We start from the raw sequence: 17820 nt of genomic DNA on the forward strand, positions 1-17820 counted from the left end.
TTAAAATAAGAATATAATTTTCATGATATGCAACACTACATCATCTCTGATTTAATAAACTAAATGGAGAAAAATAGAAAATCACCTAAAGCAAACAATTAACTCATGACCAAACCCAAAATATCACTGGAAATGATGTTTTTCCCAGCTTGCCATGTCAGGAACACAAGTTATATTCCTAATATTGCTACAAAAAAAAAGAAAATTAGACCGGTTGATTGAGACCATGAGAACAGATATGAGCACAATGTCAATACATTTCACTTACTATAGTTTCCTACCTTTTCAATAAACTCCGCAGGAGTCAACCCTACCCTATTTCTGCTAATCACTGATTGCTATACAAATCTCTGACCACAACAGATCTATGTCCCTTTGTTATTTCCTATTCAATAAAGTGAAGAGCAAAATGAAAGAAAAAAAGTCTGCCTGTTCTCAGACTTGGATGTGATCTTACCAACTCCAATTCTGACAGGAAACATAGCTGTAAGATGATTTGGTTTCAACACAATCTGAATTTATGCTGGAAGCAGGGAGTAGGCGGGGAGGGGCAAATAGCTTTAATGAGCCTGTTGCCAGCGTGAAGGCCAGTCATTCTTCATCCAGCGCTGAAGAAGCTGCAGCACATCAATGCGCTGGTAGTGACGGCAAAGGTCGGTGAGTTCCGTGACTGTCTTCTGGTTGTAGCGTAGCAGAAACTCCTGTGTAGGGCTGTGGCACATAGATCCCTGGGTCCGGTGCTCCAGCATGGTCAGTTCATCATAGCTCATACCCCAGCGACTGGCAAAGTTCTTCCAGTTCTTGACAGTGCAGTGGTTGGGGTCCAGTTTCAGACGGAGTAGATCCAGCAAGTCTTTGTCGTTCATCAGGTCACTTATCTTGGGTGGTGGGACTGAGTAACAGCACTTGTCACAGGGGTTCAGGAACTGTGGTTCTTTAGAGAAGTCTGTAAAGCAGAGGGAAAACCAATTTATAGTCACTCAGACATAATGTGTTTGCTCATGAGTACATTAATGGTTTGACAACAATCTATAAATATTTTAGACATGTCAGTGAGTAGTCCTCGACCCTGTATTTTACTTTTTATCTTGATTGATTTACCTGGTGAAATTGACCCTGTGCAGATACAATCTAGTCCATCTTCCTCTGGCTGCAATAGGTGGGAGGGATGGTCAACAAATAAGTGTAGAATTGTAATTCCTGGTCAAGATTTATAAACCACCTTATTCACACAACTTACTTTACCAGCAGGAACCAATAATCATAATTAACAATACTGTCATTTCAATATTGAATACTGACACAATTTGTTCTTAAATTGTTTGAAATGTACACTTCTGTATATGTCAAATAGTATGTGGACACCTGTCAGTATATGGACTCAGTGGGGGGGCAACCCCCCTGTGATGGTCAGGTGTCCACATTCTTAACATTGATCTTTAAAAAAATATTTGAAGAGGCCTATTTTACCTGTCTTATTCTGTCTGAATGAGGTATAAGGTATCCAGGAGGCATGGAACTTAGCTGCAGTGTCACAGTATCTGGAGGAAACAGTTAACTGTATGAGGGAATGCCCCCCATCACAATGTAAAGATAAGCACATTGTGTGACTGTATGTTACAGACATTCGGATACTCTACCTTTAGGTTCTGTAACCTGAACTGGATAGTTGGACTTTAGGGACTGAAAAAGAAAATAGAATCAGAAAACAGGAGAATGGGAGAAAAATGATGTGATAACTATTCATTGTTGTTAATACACTATTCAATCTGTGTAGGGAAATGTCAATAAAAGAAAAAGAGCATTCCAAAATATTAAGTAACTGTGAAGGAAAATTACACAGTTTTCAGCCACAAAGGATGCTTGCTCCAACTTGTTTCTTAACCCTCGTGCTGCCTTCGGGTCACATGACCCAAAGGTTCATAACGAACCATCGTTGTGTTTACCCAATTTTACCCAATACAAAAACAAATTAAAATAATTTTCTTTTAACCTTTGCAATGTGGGGGGTCTGAGACAGCCTAGCTGTTAAAAGAAAATGCTTCACTTTGTCTTTGTATGCGGTAAATTTGTCGCAATACGACGGTGGGTCACAATGACTGATGGGTCAGAATGACCCGAAGATAACACAAGGGTTAATAAATCCCTGGTCCTATGAAACACAGTACATCAAGCTTACTACAGCAATGTTTCAATGGCTTCATATACCCTTTCCGAGGAACTGCATTCAACTTACGAATGCTCGACTTGATACAAGGCAGAAAGTTAACTTGTAACTGCTCTACTATACGTTCTGAACAATTTAAAACTTACCATTTCTGGCATAAAACTGCTAGTATCAGTGTCCTCCACTGGTTCTACAGATATTCTATCTGTGAAGACCAAGCAGACATAACACCTCTGTTACAATGCTGACAACCTTAATGCATACAGTTTGGTATGGAGGTACATTTGTGTCTTGTTGAGAGAAAAAGCTTTTTATTTTCAATTCAAAATAATTGTTCTGAAACCAAAACAAAGCTTCAGAGTAAAAAAAAAAATTTTTGGTAACACTTTATAATAAGTCAACGCTTTTTGGCATTTACAAAGTGTTAACCAATAGTTAATTAATCCTTTATAAAACATTTTGAAACATTAACAATACATTATTAAATAGTTAATAAGTTTATATTAAACACTATGTTGATCATTAATAAACACTGTTAAATATTATGGATTTTATTCATAATACAATATAAGGTGTTTGATAACTGCATTATCATACTTTAAAGACAGCTTGTTAATATAGTTGCAAACCAGTAGTTTAAAAGGTGTTAGCGGTACATGAGCTGGTATAGAAAGCATTAGCAAATGGTGAACAAACCATTTACATTACCTTTACAAAGCATGAGTAAATCACTAACAACATATTAACTTATGTCTTTAATTAAAGTTCGCCAAGTGGAATACATTATGTACACTAATACTTAGCAGATATCTTAACAACTATTTTATAAAGACCTAATGATGCAACTTCTGATTAGTAATGCAAGTTATAAATCATTTACTAACTGTTAGTTAAGGCTTTTGCGTGACCTAATCTAAAGTGTCAACTATCTATGCCTTATTAAACATTTATAAGTTATTTATTAAGGTATTCTTTTCCATTCTCGAACCTCACATTCACAAAGGCTGAACATACGTTTCTCAAAAGGAAACAGACACAACACAATGTGATACTCAAAATTACTATTTTATTGAAGTAACAACAGGCATGTGTCTTACTAGTACTTACTACTTAGCTCTACAGTAAATCAAATCAAATCAAATTTATTTGTATAGCCCTTTTTACAAGCAAGCATGTCACAGAGGGCTTCACATATGCCCATAGAACTGCCCCTCAACCAACCTAAACCCTCAAGGAAGACAAGGAAAAACTCCCAAAAAACTCTCAACAGGAGAAAAAAAATGGAAGAAACCTTGGGAGGAGCAATTCAGAGAGGGATCCCCTCCTCCAGAGACGGTTGGAGGGATCCCCTCCTACAGTAACCGAGAGTGACAGCGGTCGATACGTTAAAACCTCAGTTTGATAGCTATTTCCCGGCATGACCGAACGGTCGGGGTTAGTAAGTTGTTTATTATATGCCATTTTTAGCTCTTTCCATTTAACTAAAACATGTCGTTTTGTTCAGCTCTACTCAAGTCTTCTCACGGTGTATTTCAGGTGTTAGCACCTAGCAACCAATCTGAAATATGAGCAACCAAACCTAGCAATCTGCCTAGCGCTTGTCGTTTATCTCTCTGTGTTCACACTTTTCTGCTCTTTCAGAAAGTTAAGAATTTCCTATGATGTCTGATGTCTTCATTGTCATCTGGATAGTAAAACTCCTCGATCTTCATTTTGAAGATGACATCAGCGGAGGGCAATATGAATACGTATCAGACCGCAGATGAGGTCAATACGCCATAGATATATATAGACCATGAATACGCGGCTAGCATGACTACCCATTAGCCAATCAGAACGCTTGTAATGTTGTCGCAATTGAACCAATATGCTGTTCTTATTGGTCCAGAAGACGTTCTCAAAAGAGTTGTTGATATGTTGCCTTGGAGATGTAGTGACGTCACCAGTACAAGTGCAGCTGATTGCTCTGAGAAGATGGCGTCTGCTCCAGATTCGCCATGTTTGATTTGGAATCTTCCCACATATTGTTGTAGTATATAAGAAACCAAATGTTTACTCTTCGACAGGTCAGCAAACGCTTTGTCGCCTCAATTTGTTAAAACGATTTGTTTGTAACGTTTTAACAAATCTCTGCTTTCAAAGGCGTTTGCAGACCTGTCAAGGAGTAGCTAAACATTTGCAGTTTATTACAGCCATTTTTGGAAAATAAAATACAGCCTTGGGTAACCAACTTTTATACCAATTCTAGTGTATTGCTTCTTAATGGAAATAAAATACTATTTTATTACCCAGGTAAATAAATTAACAGCTATTTCTTCTAAAAAACAAAAACACAATCTATATAGTCTATAAATACTTAATAAGGCATAGATAGTTCACACTTTAGATTAGGTCACGCAAAAGCCTTAACTAACAGTTAGTAAATGCTTTATAACTTGCATTACTAATCAGAAGTTGCATCATTAGTAAGTCTTTATAAAATAGTTGTTAAGATATCTGCAAAGCATAGCCTAGTGTACATCATGTATTCGACTTGGCATACATTAATTAAAGACCTAAGTAAATTATTGTTTTTAGTTGTTAGTTATTTACTCATGCTTTATAAAGGTAATGTAAATGGTTTGTTCACCATTTGCTAATGTTTTCTATACCAGCTCATGTACCATTAACACCTTTTAAACTACTGGTTTGCAACTATATTAACAAGCTGTCTATAAAGTATGATAATGCAGTTATTAAACACCTTATGAATTGTATTATGAATAAAATCCATAATTGTTAACAGTGTTTATTAATGATCAACATAGTGTTTAATAATAAGCTTATTAACTATTTAATAATGTATTGTTAATGTTTCAAAATGTTTTATAAAGGATTAACTAACTATTAGTTAACACTTTGTAAATGCCAAAAAGCGTTGACTTATTATAAAGTGTTACCTATATTTTGAAAAATGCTATCATCCACACTCCATTTGGGCAAGACTGTCCCCATTTGCTTGCAGTACTATCATTGCAGAGTGGTAAATCACATTACTTTTGGTTAGTTATTCTCAAACTAACCAAAAGAAAGGCTTAACAGTATTGGTACATTGGTTATTTTGAAGCCTCGGTTTTTGTTTCAGAAACAAACCAACGTTTTTGTTTCAGGAAGAAACCAAAACTTTTTTGATCAAAAAGAAAAAGGTTTTGCTCTCATCAAAAAGACACAAATGCACCTCCATAGTTTGGTGTGTTGCTTTATGTTATTTAAGACAGTGTTAACCTACATTTTGAGAGTCGCCTAGAACTGATTAAACATATGTCAAGAACCACACATTGATTAGTTGAGAGAAGCACAAAGCACCGCTTTGAGGACTAGAAAATAACTGTGCAAGGCCACATGGGTCTCTATCAGTCAACGTCACTGTGAAGCCATTGTGTGAGACTAGAGGGCTCTAAATAAAGCGTCAGCTCTGACCTTTCTTCAGTTACACTCCATGACGTTAACACCTTATTTCAACTTGTATGTGAAGCTTGGATAAGAAAATGCAATAAATGAAACCAAGATGGTAACTGCCATATTACTGTAGCAAGTCCAGTCCAGAAACAGGCTTCCGGGCTAAACCCACAACATTGTACAATAGGCTAGTTGCTTTCTGATATTCTTCAGTAAGGTATGTTTGCATTGTGACTGTTGTGTAGGAATGGACTGATGAAGTGACAACACATTTGCCTAAAAAAGACTTGAAGTCAATATGATGTCATTTCAAAAGTTGACCGTTGGTGAGAATACTAATCTCACCTTAACATATATGAGCATTTCCCTAAAATATTTGAAAGCGTCTCATATACTCAAGGTTTTCAAGGTTCCTGTCATCTATCCTGTCAATTATGACTCAAAGTGTATTTCTAGAACTGCCACAAGATTGGAAGTATCATGACGTTGTTTTGAGGGGATGGAAGAGATAAAAAAAGAATAATGTCTCACTGTATTTGTGTTAAGATAGAGAAAAGGGGTAGGACTTGAAAAGTTTGTTATGAACTTCTTACTACTCCTTTTTGAACATGGGAATTTCTAATTTGAATTACTATGCTGAGAAGTACATGACCTTATTAAGCTGTCATTATAATTGTAATTTTATATATGTATGCATGTCTGTATATATATTTTTTTATTTTATATATTTTTTTACATGTTCAAAATAAACTACTACAACTACTACTGTATTTGTGTATTTAAACTGTAAACATTATCTACAAGACACACTGTAGTGTGGTGTGGTGTACATACAACTATTTTATGGTTTTTTTCTTCACTGTGTCACAAACTACATAGATACTGAGAATGTAGCTTTTGCTTTCCTTAGTGGAAAAGACTATGGTAATAACTGTAACACCACTGTACAGGTTACTTACATAAAACCTTATAACAGCACAAGATGGGAATACAATAAATTCATTTTTGTGCAAACAACAACAGTGGAAACTACAAAAATGTACCACTGTCCTCTAGAAATATTCTTGCATGGCATAGCCCAATGTTTTTGTTTGTAGACTTGGGGAACATTTATTGATATCATTCCATCTTGCACCACTCATTGGTAAATTCTCAGACTCACAGAACACACTGTATAGTATCAGGCACAAGCATATCTCAGTTTGTCGGAGTCACATATAATCAACTAAAGCAGAGCCTGTTGTGCATTGTTTCTGTCTCAGAGGGAATGTAGGGGCATGTACCTGCTCGTTCTGGATGAAATAGAAAGAGATGAAATAGAAACCACATCATAATATATTGCTCAGGGCCGCATTTCCACACAGATGAACCTAGATTTTCTCCTTTCTGACCACCCATACCCTGTATGAAAGGATGACTAGAGTTTCAAAGCCATTCATCAGACCGTGTGCATTTGGTGTGCAGCAACTAAACATGCTTTTTTCCACACATGGTTTGAGCTGAATGGCATGCTAATACTTGACTCAATCCATTGAATACCCACTGCTAAAGCAAAGATGTACATTGTCATGTCTTTGCATGATAGTTTGTGTTAGGTGTGTGTGTGTGTGTTTGTGTGTGTGTGTGTGTGTGTGTGTGGGGGGGGGGGGGTGCAGAGAAAGAGTGCACAGGTATTTAAGGGAATTAGTGTACATTTTCTAAAAGTGTGTTATCAATCTAGTGAGACACATGCAATACCCAGTTGCTATTTGTCTGATAGAATGTACTCTAAGTCTGAAACTAGGATAGAGACTGTTTAAGTGAGTTGAAATGAAAACATCCAACTATAGTTACTTTAGTTAGTAATAAACTATAACTTTAACTACAGTTAGTTAAAAGCCACAACACTGGATGCACTTTCATCAACAAAAACAAGTTATTTAGGCTTACAACTAATTTTTCACAATTTGAACTAAGAGTTGAAAAGGAAAAAAAAGTTTATAAGTATAATGGCCATTGGTACCCTTCACCAGTAGCCTAGAACACATATAACTGCAATCCGGACACTGTAAACGCCTAAGGAAGTTAACTTACTCTAATTTAATCCTACATCTGTAGGCTATGACAATGACGATGGACCAGTTCTGCTCCACTACGACTGTACATGAACATCTCTTGATGAGTCTCTTTTTTGGACACTGTTCTAGAATTACGTGTGATTTGGAGTCTTTCAACATTCTCAAATAAATGGTCCATTTAGGCTATAGGACATTATGGGTAAAATTACTTTCCAAATAATAATTATATCAAAACATTTCCTTCAGACAAATTGCACAATATAGCCTTTGTGTTTGGCCTTAAGACCACAATAGCCAACTTAATTCACAGGATGAGTAAATCGGATCATAAAGAAAGATGGCATACCCAAGCAAGGGTAGCCTTTGTTATTAATTTCTCCAACTTACCAAATGTCTCCTGAAACGCCTTCAAGCTGGTCATCTTTACACCAATAGAGTCACACATATGAGAACAGTCAGTTAAGCTAATATGAAAAATAATAAGGAATAAACTGTTTTGCGTAGAGATGTTGCCACTGCCACACCAGAGTAGACTGGTCTACCTGTGCCTGTGTTGAGAAGCGGAAGTTATGCAAATGATCTGTTAGCAAAGGAAAAAGTTTTAAGTTCGGTTTCTGAGAACTTCCCTCCCTGTGGTTAAAACGAAGCCGCAGGTTAGACAAGTCCAGGTCCGCTTGTCTGTACCTCTCCTTACAGTATTCTAACGTCCTTGGTCTGTCTTACTAGTACGTGGGCTTATTCAAATGCCACGCCAATAAACAAATAAGTAGGGCTACAACATTTTAGTAAACCGACGAACCTTATGTAATTGTGAATAGCCTATAATTGTTGGCTACCAATAGATTAGACGAGAACCCGGACGATCATGTGCACTTCGGGCACTAACTCAACTGCCAAGACCACAGAGGGCTATGTGCTGTTGGCCTTTATTATCGATATTTGCCTACATGCAGTGCTATTTCCAACGTGACCTTTACTTTTTTCTATCAATAATAGGTAGGCTCCATGAGTCATTTCACAGCCAAGTGGAAACGTCCCATTTGCAGACCTCATGTGACAGTTTGCTGCCACCTGCTGTATCCTCGGTTGAGAAACAGACGCATCACAATTCGAGTCAAGGGAGGCCAGCAATTTTTCAGTATTACACTTGGATACTTAGCTAGGCCTAATGTTTAGGCTATTAATGTGGGCAAAACCTTTCAAAGTTTGTTCAAAATAAAGAACATATTATCGGCATGTTGGTTTTTGAAGTAATCCTTCAATGCGGATCAGACACTGTTTAACAGAGCACTGTGGGCTACGCCATAAAGTTTTAAGGGGATTGGAGGGAAACGTAGGCTATTCTGACTACAAGTAAATCAAAGCGTATTATAATTTATACAGTGGGAATTGAAATATCCAATTTGTGCATTATTAACAACACGAATCAATGCGTAAAACTGATTAGTGACGTTGAGTATTTGCATGCATCACGTAGACCTTTTGCCAGCTTATTTTTTATCCTTTGCCTTTCCTAAAGGCTGCACTCGGCTAAACCGATGGGTAAACTCCGTCATTACGTACAACTACGTAGCACGTTCGCCCAATCAGCTGAGGAGCTACAACCCCAGGAAAGAGGCAGATGATATGGCAGCTTTGTGAGCGTCCAGGTGGAACTTGCTTTGTTAATACGGTTAAACATTTGAATATGAAAACGTTTTAACGCTAAAGCGGCGACAGAGCACTTGCTCGAAATGATTTACTTGATATTGATTTCCGCGTTGTCTGGAGCACTCATTACATTGATATTACAGTTCTTGCTTATTTACCGAAGAAGCCCGGAGCCTGTAGCCAGGACAGTGCAATATGTCAAAACAGTGCCTGATCCCATATTGAAGGATTACTTCAATAATCAACATGCAGAACCAGGCCAGCAACATCAAGAAAACACACTACCTACTTCATCCAAACAGCAAGAGGCCATCTCTCCAAGGCAACAGGAAGCGACTGTCACCAGCAGTAGCCCTAAACAACAATCGCCACCGCCTTGTCAAAGCGAGCTCATCCACACCTCCAAACCGGAGACGTGCAATTTTCTAAATGCAATCTTTTTGTTTCTATTCAGGGAGCTCCGTGACACCCCAGTTGTTAGGCACTGGTTGACCAAAAAGATTAAAGTGGAGTTCGAGGAGCTATTACAGACCAAGACAGCAGGTCGACTGTTGGAGGGACTCAGTTTAAGGGACATTTCCCTAGGTAATTCTTTGCCTGTCTTTAAAACGGCCAAACTTATGAAGCCGGTGAATTTAAACGAGGATGGTATGCCAGAGGAACTCAATTTCGAGGTGGACCTTGAATACAATGGAGGTTTCCATTTGGCAATTGATGTAGAGCTCGTTTTTGGAAAATCTGCGTACCTGTTCGTCAAGATGACTCGTGTAGTTGGAAGGCTGAAGCTGCAGTTTACTCGCATGCCTTTTTCGCACTGGTCCTTTTCATTTCTTGAGGACCCACTGATAGACTTCGAGGTGAAGTCTCAGTTCGAAGGAAGGCCGTTGCCCCAGCTCACGTCAATTATTGTCAACCAGTTGAAACGAATCATCAAAAAGAAACACACCTTGCCAAATTACAAGATCAGGTAACTTTATTAGAGTTCAAATGATCCTTGGGTGTGTGTTATTTAACATAATGTTGGACATCAATTATGGAAAGTCCTGTTTGTCTGGACATTGACGACTGCATTTTGACGTACTCCACTGCCATTTTTAGATGATACAGGGAGGGCTGGTTTGGATTGGGGAGGCCTGTCAATTTAAATAGTCCATATTCAAAGCTCTAGGTTATACCTGCTTGCAAATCTCTTATGTGATGTTCGAATAGTACTTGTAGGCCTACATCCTCAGTGAGTACTAATGTACTAATAATTCTGGATCTGCAGGATATGAGTCTAGATTGAGGTCAGAGCACAGGATTTTACCAGTGTCAAAGAAAGCCAGTGTGGTGCCTCACATAGCCTGGTGTGATAGGCAGAGCAGAAAGAGGGGTGACTTGTCACTGCTGAATAGACCACAATTGGGTGTGAAACTGGCACTACCAAATGCAACAACTGAAAAGAGAAAGTCTTCCCTTCCCCTTCACTAGGGTTGCATTAAAGGCAACTTAAGAATGTTCTTTCTTACATTTCCTTTCATCTCTCTGCTTTTGCCTTTCTTAATACTTTAGGCCTATATGTTTAATGTCAATTAGCCTACTATTTATAATTAATAAATTAGACGTATCATTTGTGGACTATATTTTCCAGAGTTTTGCAACAATGTAGGCCCATGTGAAATACTAATATAATGCATCCTAATTGAACAACTATTCAACCTTTCCATTTCCTGAGACTCCTGAGCTCTCTTCTCCAAGATTCAAAGCTATTTTATCAAGTGAGCTATTTAAAAGGGTAGCCCGTATCACTTACAAGATGTGAAAAAGGTTTGACCCGCACTGAAGTGCTTATTGACACTGTCAGCTTGTCACGACTGCTGTGACAGCATTTTCCGAGCTCAGCATTCTAGCCCCAAATTACATGACACTGACCCATCCAGCTAGCTTGTTTGTGCTACATTTGGAAGGGTCACATAACTTAGATGGGAGTGAGGGGAAAGTTGCAGGTTAACTTAAAAATGTAATTTACTTTCTCGTTGTCCTTAAACAATCCTAAGAAATATAGAGGAATTGTCAAATAATCCGTATAGTCTAGTGAGTTGTTAGTTGTAGTGGATTTCAAAATGAGTATACTACATTGCAGTTAGGCTATGCACTTTTGACAAAATGTACAGCATGTGTAATTGTCTGCAATATTTGTCAGGTAATTGTCTATAAAAAGATGCACAGTTTTCCCTCAAATTAATTATGCTAAACTCTTTAATTGCTCACAAGTAGTTCAACATGATATTCTTTGTGGGCTGTTTAAAAGAGACAATGATCTGGCTGTTCATAAAACCAAAATTCTTTCAACATGTCCCTCAGTTGTCTTTAATGACAGATATAATTTTTCATTAAAGACAAAGTACACAATTCACGAGTAGGACCAAACTGTAGTGCACCTGTCTGGGAATCTTAATACTGTGCATGCCTGCATTTGTGTTTGTCTGTTACTCAGGTGTGTGTGAGAGAAAGAGAGTGAGAGGATTGCCCGTGATTAGGATGCTGAACGAGTGAGCGGGGTGAGTGTGATGATGTAATGAGAAACAGCCTTTAAGGATGGAGCAGTGGATGGTGGGATTTGCTGAATGGCACAGATGGTTGGACTCTGGAGGGAGCAGGGGGTTCTGGACATAATCCAGACATTACAGCACACTCATGTTGAGTCCGATCAAAAGCAAATACTCTACTAGGATACTCCACTAAAAAGTGGGATACACTACTAGCATACTAAAAAGGAGGATACTCTACAGCCTGCTTCATGTCACGTATGCTGCCTGTTAAACTGTAGCTTTTTTTTACCTGGTAGGACAACATTCTTATCATTCTTAGAATTTGTTTGGGTTATGATAATGATACACTCACAATCTGGCATGGTCTGATCATGGCATCTGCTGACAACGTGTCACTGCCACCTGAATAGAGCATGGTGGGCTAAGTAGGCCTATTACTTGGTAACCTCTATATTTTGGGAAAGTGATGCTGCAGCAAAGAAACAATAAAGTTTTGTTTTGGTTGAGCAGTTCCTCGATTATGGCTTACTAAAAGGGGCCCTACTTGCTTATCTTTGACATGAAGTTTGGCATAGTTTTTTGCGTTAAGGGTGGGGGATACATACAATCTTTGACTGATTGATTGATACTTTGATTTGTAGATCTACAGCAACTGTAAACCTAGCATAGGGATGGTTCTATGATTGCAGATGCTGGCCAAGTTTCACTGTATTCCTTCCACTGTAAGCTTTGGCTGTTTATTGTGGGAAAATATGAAATCATTTTTCATTTGAGACTTCCTGGACCATCAGTAATGCGGCAATCCTCATGGCAGGGTTAGAGGCATTACAGCATCTCTCTCTCTCTCTCTCTCTCTCTCTCTCTCTCTCTCTCTCTCTCTCTCTCTCTCTCTCTCTCTCTCTCTCTCTCTCTCTCTCTCTCTCTCTCTCTCTCTCTCTCTCTCTCTCTCTCTCTCTCTCTCTCTCTCTCTCTCTCTCTCTCTCTCTCTCTCTCTCTCTCTCTCTCTCTCTCTCTCTCTCTCTCTCTTGCTATCTCTCTCACACACACACACACTCACACACACATGCACCCTTATCCTCGGTCAGCTGTGTTGTATGTTACATAATTGCTCTGTGGACATCTGTTATCCCTCCACTCGTCCCTCTCCTTGGGCTCTTTGACTTCATCTGCAGGGGGCAGTTGGGGAGGAGCCTGGGCACATGTATACATTACAAAGTACAGTCAGAGATCTGTTAGTAGGCTCCTTAATCAATTTTTTTTTAGCACCACTGCAGACACCAAGAGAGGACTCTTGCATCGATTGGACAATTATTGGCCGGGTTTCCCAGATTCGTTAAGAAGCTGTTAGCGTTAAGAGCTTCTTAACGAATCTGGGAAACCCGGCCATTGTTGTTTTGATCAGTTCATTTGAATCCCAGAGAGAAAAGGAAATGGCGATGATAGGTTCAAAGGCAGGGGTTTGGAATAGTAATTGGAAACTAATACTTTAGCAGAACACCATCCATTTGGTGCCAGAAGACGGAGTACAAAGGCTAGTTCTGGGCATCTCAAACAGATGGCTGTCGCATGCTTTTGACATGAGGTTATACTTTTTTAATTCGGATCTCTTAAATCCTCACCTTAAACCTAAAACCGTTCAGCTAAGGAGTACCAGAGCAGGGAAAAAATAGATCGTATAGTTATTGCAAGAGATATTTAGTTGTGTATCACTTTACATCTGTCACAACTGAACAGTTACAGTAACAATACTATTTTAACATTATTGTTGTGAGTTTTGCATGAATACAATGTGTTTCAGTGCTACAGTTCAAATTGTAACACACTGTTAGATACTTTTTTAGTCTTCTAGCAACTCCTCCTGCCACATGTGGCCATGATCGGATTATATCCTGGAACATCAGTCTGCACGTTTGAGACCGTCCCCTAAAATAGATGCTAATCTGGATCCATTCCTGCAGGGCGATTAAGCCATGAGTTTGCAGATCTCTATTGTACAACCTTGGTCAAAATCACATTACTTGGCAAGAATGATAGACTAGGCTTAATTGAGTTGTCTTGACTTTTAAGGATTTGGGGATCTTGGAATGTTAAACAAGCACTGATGGATTTTTCCTTTTCAAGGTTTTTCTGGATCAGTCAGTTCTTCTGTGAATTTATGTAGGCTTGTTCCATAGAAGGATTGTGTTTCTAATGCAATGTGGTCATCTTTATGTATCCTCCCTTTATACTGCATTAGATCACTGCATTCTGTCTGGCTCTTCCACTCTGAATTTGGGAGTGTGTGGCAGGTCCAGGACGTGACATGTTCAGAATACTAAACTTCACCCTGTCCTTTTCCAATTTCCAGTTTCACACAGCCATGAATGAACGGAGACATTTCTTTCTGTTATTTCAGCCCAGCTCGATATCCAGTTAATATAAAACCTATTGCAGCCCAGTCCATCACACTCCTCTGTCCTTAGTGTGCGCTAGCCCTTTTCATAGACAGAGAAAAGCACTAATCTGATTAAAGAGTCAGGTTTCCCATCTAAAAGGAATGTCCGGTCCAGAATATTGTTCCTAAATCCTTTGGACTTTTCTTAAAGAGAGCTTTTTGAAGTGCAGACCGTTTGTTTGAGTCAGGAGATGTCGATAACCATGGCCTTAGATTTGGAGGTGCTGATTCCCATCCCAGCCGCTTCGCATTTGGTTGCGAACCGCTCCAGTGAAAGCTGAAGGTCACGGCCCGATGAAGCCAACAGGACCACATCATCTGCAAAAAGCAGCGACCCGATCCTGAGGTCACCAAACCTGACCCCCTCAACGCCCTGGCTGCACCTAAAAATTCTGTCAATATAAGTTATGAACAGAATCGGTGACAAAGGGCAGCCCTGGCGGAGTCCAACCCTCACCGGGAATAAGTTCGACTTACTACCGGCAAAGCGGACCAAACTCTGACACCGTTCGTACAGGGACCGAACAGCCCCGATCAGGGAGTCCGGTACCCCGTACTCCCAGAGCACCCCCCACATGAGTCCCCGAGGGACACGGTCGAACGCCTTTTCAAAATCCACAAAACGTGTAGACTGGTTGGGCGAACTCCCATGCACCCTACAGAACCCTGCCGAGGGTATAGAGCTGGTCCACAGTTCCACGGCCAGGACGAAAACCACATTGCTCCTCCTGAATCCGAGGTTCGACAATCCGTCGGACCCTCCTCTCCAGAACCCCTGAATAGACTTTCCCAGGGAGGCTGAGGAGTGTGATCCCCCTAAAGTTGGAGCACACCCTCCGGCCCCCCTTTTTAAAGAGGGGAACCACCACCCCGGTCTGCCAGTCCAGAGGCACTGTCCCTGATGTCCACGCGATGTTGCAGAGTCGTGTCAACCAAGACAGCCCTACAACATCCAGAGCCTTAAGGAACTCAGGGCGGACCTCATCCACCCCAGGGGCCCTGCCACCGCAGAGCTTTTCAACCACCTCGGCGACCTCAGCCCCAGAGATAGAAGGGCCCCCCCCAATGTCCCCAGGCTCTGCCTCCACGTCGGAACACGTGTTGGTGGGATTAAGGAGGTCTTCAAAGTATTCCTTCCACCGATCCAGGACGTCCCCCATCGAGGTCAGCAGCGCACCATCCCCACCATATACAGCATTGACAGTGCACTGCTTCCCCCTCCTGAGTCGCCGGATGGTGGTCCAGAACCTTTTCGAAGCCGTTCGGAAGTCATTCTCCATGGCCTCGCCGAACTCCTCTCACGCCCGGGTTTTTGCCTCCGTGACCACCAAAGCCGCATTCCGCTTGGCCTGCCGGTACACATCAGCTGCCTCTGGAGTCCTACCAGCCAACAAAGTCCGTTGTAATGTGCTAATGGATAATTATTTAAAAAATACTCAATTCAGAAAACAGGTATAGACTAGACCAAGGGGTAGCATTTAATGCTCAACCTGACTAACGCTGTCTGTGGAATGTGATAGGGCCCTTGTCTGCTGGCCTGTAGGCTACTTAGCAGTGAGACAAAATGCAAGTTTGTTTTCAAATGAAGATTACTTTGTTATAGGGCACCACTGTCCCATTACATTTGGTAAATTCCTTGTACTAAATTCGACAAAGGAATGTAGGCTGGGCATTTTTCCCTTTGTGAGATTAAAAGAACTAGTTTCAAGGCTGCATGGGGCAAAACGTCACACTGACTGCGGATTAAAAATTGGGTATGTTAAGTCTTAAAACATTTCATTTGTGGACTTTTTAGCTTTTTGCCATCATTAGCAGTGTTGTCGAACTTGTCAAGTCTAGTTTTCTGGGGTTAGCTAGCATGTCCTTGGGTCTGAGGAGAAACTGCCCAGAGTTAGGCCTAGCCAGTTAGCAGCCAAATCTTAGAGAATGTCTGTCTTTGTCCCTCTTGACACACAAGTGCGCACGCACACACACACACACACACACACACACTCTATTGAGTTCTATTTTCTCCCTAGGAGAACCAACAACTAAGGAGCCCTAAAGGAACCTCAGACCCCGAGAGTGGTGTGGTACAGAGGCTTATTCAGAACCCCAGTTGATTAATGGTTCTGTTTGTGTGTAGCACATGGTGAACCTGTAGGGTACAGACTTAACACATCAAAACTGTGTTGTGTGGACAACAGAAGGTTGAGATTTTCAACCAGTATGATTTGCGGTTAAATTGTGACCTCTGCTCACACTGACTCATGAAGTGAACATGAGAAAATGTCTGTGACAAATTACTGAGATGTAAATTACGTCCTTAGTGGTTCATCTAGCTGAAGAACAAGTGCTGTACCTATTTACAACCAAACCTATTATACATTACTGTTAGAACTACCACAAAAAATGGCATTAGCTTCCTGAAATAGTCATTTCTAGAGGACACATGCTCACATACTCCAACAACTTGTCCATAATTACAAAGAGGCCCACCAATTAGACATCAACTGTTAGCAGGCCATGGTTCTGCTTTTAGCCCCTAACCACACCCAATAGAGGAAGTCTTAGTCACGGGAGCAAGTACTATGACTGCTAAGTCATTGCCTAGACTCTGGGTTGGAATGTGCTTTTCAGTCAGTAGACATTGACTCTGCTTGAACTTGAGGGTAGTAAAGTGGTTCTATTGTAGGTCTACTGACTTATTTCAAAGTGTTAGAATTGAGATACACACGTGAGTACGAGTAGGCAGACACTTTAATCAGCTTGGTGTGTTACAGGCTAAAATGCATCATCAGAAGGATAGGGGGCATGTTTTTATAGTGGGGCAGTGCGTTTGTGAGAACCATATATCTGGAGCACTGTGCAAGGGTGTGTCTTTCAGGATCATGCTGGATTGAGGTCATCCATGGTTTGTGTGTGTGTGTTTATTAATAATGTGAATGTGTGTGCAGTACAGGAAACACCCATGGGCCTGGTATATAATCTGATACCTGCAGGTATTTCCTCCAGCTTTTCCTGTTGTTCTCTGCCCCAACAACTGGAGCTGGAAGCTAGCCTGCTAGCCGTCCAGCTCTATCTGTTCTCAATTTACCATCCATCTCACCTCTACGCCTTATATGTCTTCTCAATCCCTAGTATATCATTCTCTCTTTCTCTGCCCTTTCTCTTCTTTTGAAGTCTTACTGTTCACCTTTGCACTTCATTCATTTACTGGACTTTGTCCTATGTGTTTATCCCCTCATAGACTACACCATCTCTCCACAGTATATCATCCTCCTCCTTCTCATGTTTGCCCCAGAGGGCCATGAATGTAACTGCCCTGAGATACAGTACAGATACAGTACCTTAATGTCTAAAATGTCATCCTGCAGTAGGTTATACTGACTTATGGCCATAGATAACAACTGGATTAAATCGAAAACAGATTTTGTCTTAAATTTAGGATTCAACATCTTAATTTTGGATTGAAAGGCAATAACAGTATATTTGATAGTGTTATGAAGTAGCTAGTAGCCAGAGGCAATGGCACCATCTGTTTATGTTGGTGGCTTATCTCTA

At 40.2% G+C, this 17820-nt stretch overlaps 2 protein-coding genes across 3 annotated transcripts in view; one reads left to right on the plus strand and one right to left on the minus strand.

The window, feature by feature from the left end:
• Positions 1 to 28: 28 nt before the first annotated feature.
• On the minus strand, positions 29 to 8716 carry edaradd (EDAR-associated death domain). Of its 2 annotated transcripts, none has more exons than XM_062463543.1 (6): positions 8610 to 8716; positions 2314 to 2372; positions 1641 to 1683; positions 1471 to 1541; positions 1102 to 1150; positions 29 to 946 (listed from the first exon to the last, which is right to left on the minus strand). In XM_062463543.1, exons 1-6 carry the CDS (start codon positions 8713 to 8715, stop codon positions 561 to 563), a joined length of 714 nt encoding a protein of 237 aa, XP_062319527.1. In that variant the 5' UTR covers position 8716; the 3' UTR covers positions 29 to 560. The 2 variants fall into 2 exon arrangements, with proteins under 2 accessions (XP_062319527.1, XP_062319529.1); XM_062463545.1 differs by lacking the exon at positions 8610 to 8716 and adding an exon at positions 8050 to 8595.
• Positions 8717 to 9233: 517 nt separating this feature from the next.
• The window catches only part of pdzd8 (PDZ domain containing 8), a 29073-nt gene continuing 20486 nt past the window's right edge, over positions 9234 to 17820 (plus strand). Inside the window, exon 1 of the mRNA XM_062463519.1 lies at positions 9234 to 10279. Within this exon, the coding sequence (XP_062319503.1) occupies positions 9396 to 10279 (884 nt within the window). The 5' untranslated portion in view covers positions 9234 to 9395. The remainder of the gene's footprint in view (positions 10280 to 17820) is intronic.

The sequence above is a fragment of the Osmerus eperlanus genome, chromosome 6, assembly GCF_963692335.1.
Source record: "Osmerus eperlanus chromosome 6, fOsmEpe2.1, whole genome shotgun sequence".
NCBI classification, from domain to species: domain Eukaryota; kingdom Metazoa; phylum Chordata; class Actinopteri; order Osmeriformes; family Osmeridae; genus Osmerus; species Osmerus eperlanus.

What these genes read in the sequence shown, in the direction of transcription:
- edaradd (XM_062463543.1), bottom strand. Translation starts at nt 8,715, where the DNA reads ATGAGGTCTGCAAATGGGACGTTTCCACTTGGCTGTGAAATGACTCAT. An exon ending in TCAGGTTACAGAACCTAAAG is followed by an intron (nt 1,542 to 1,640) that starts GTAGAGTATCCG and finishes TGTTTCCTCCAG; the next exon opens with ATACTGTGACACTGCAGCTA. An exon ending in CACAGGGTCAATTTCACCAG is followed by an intron (nt 947 to 1,101) that starts GTAAATCAATCA and finishes TCTGCTTTACAG; the next exon opens with ACTTCTCTAAAGAACCACAG.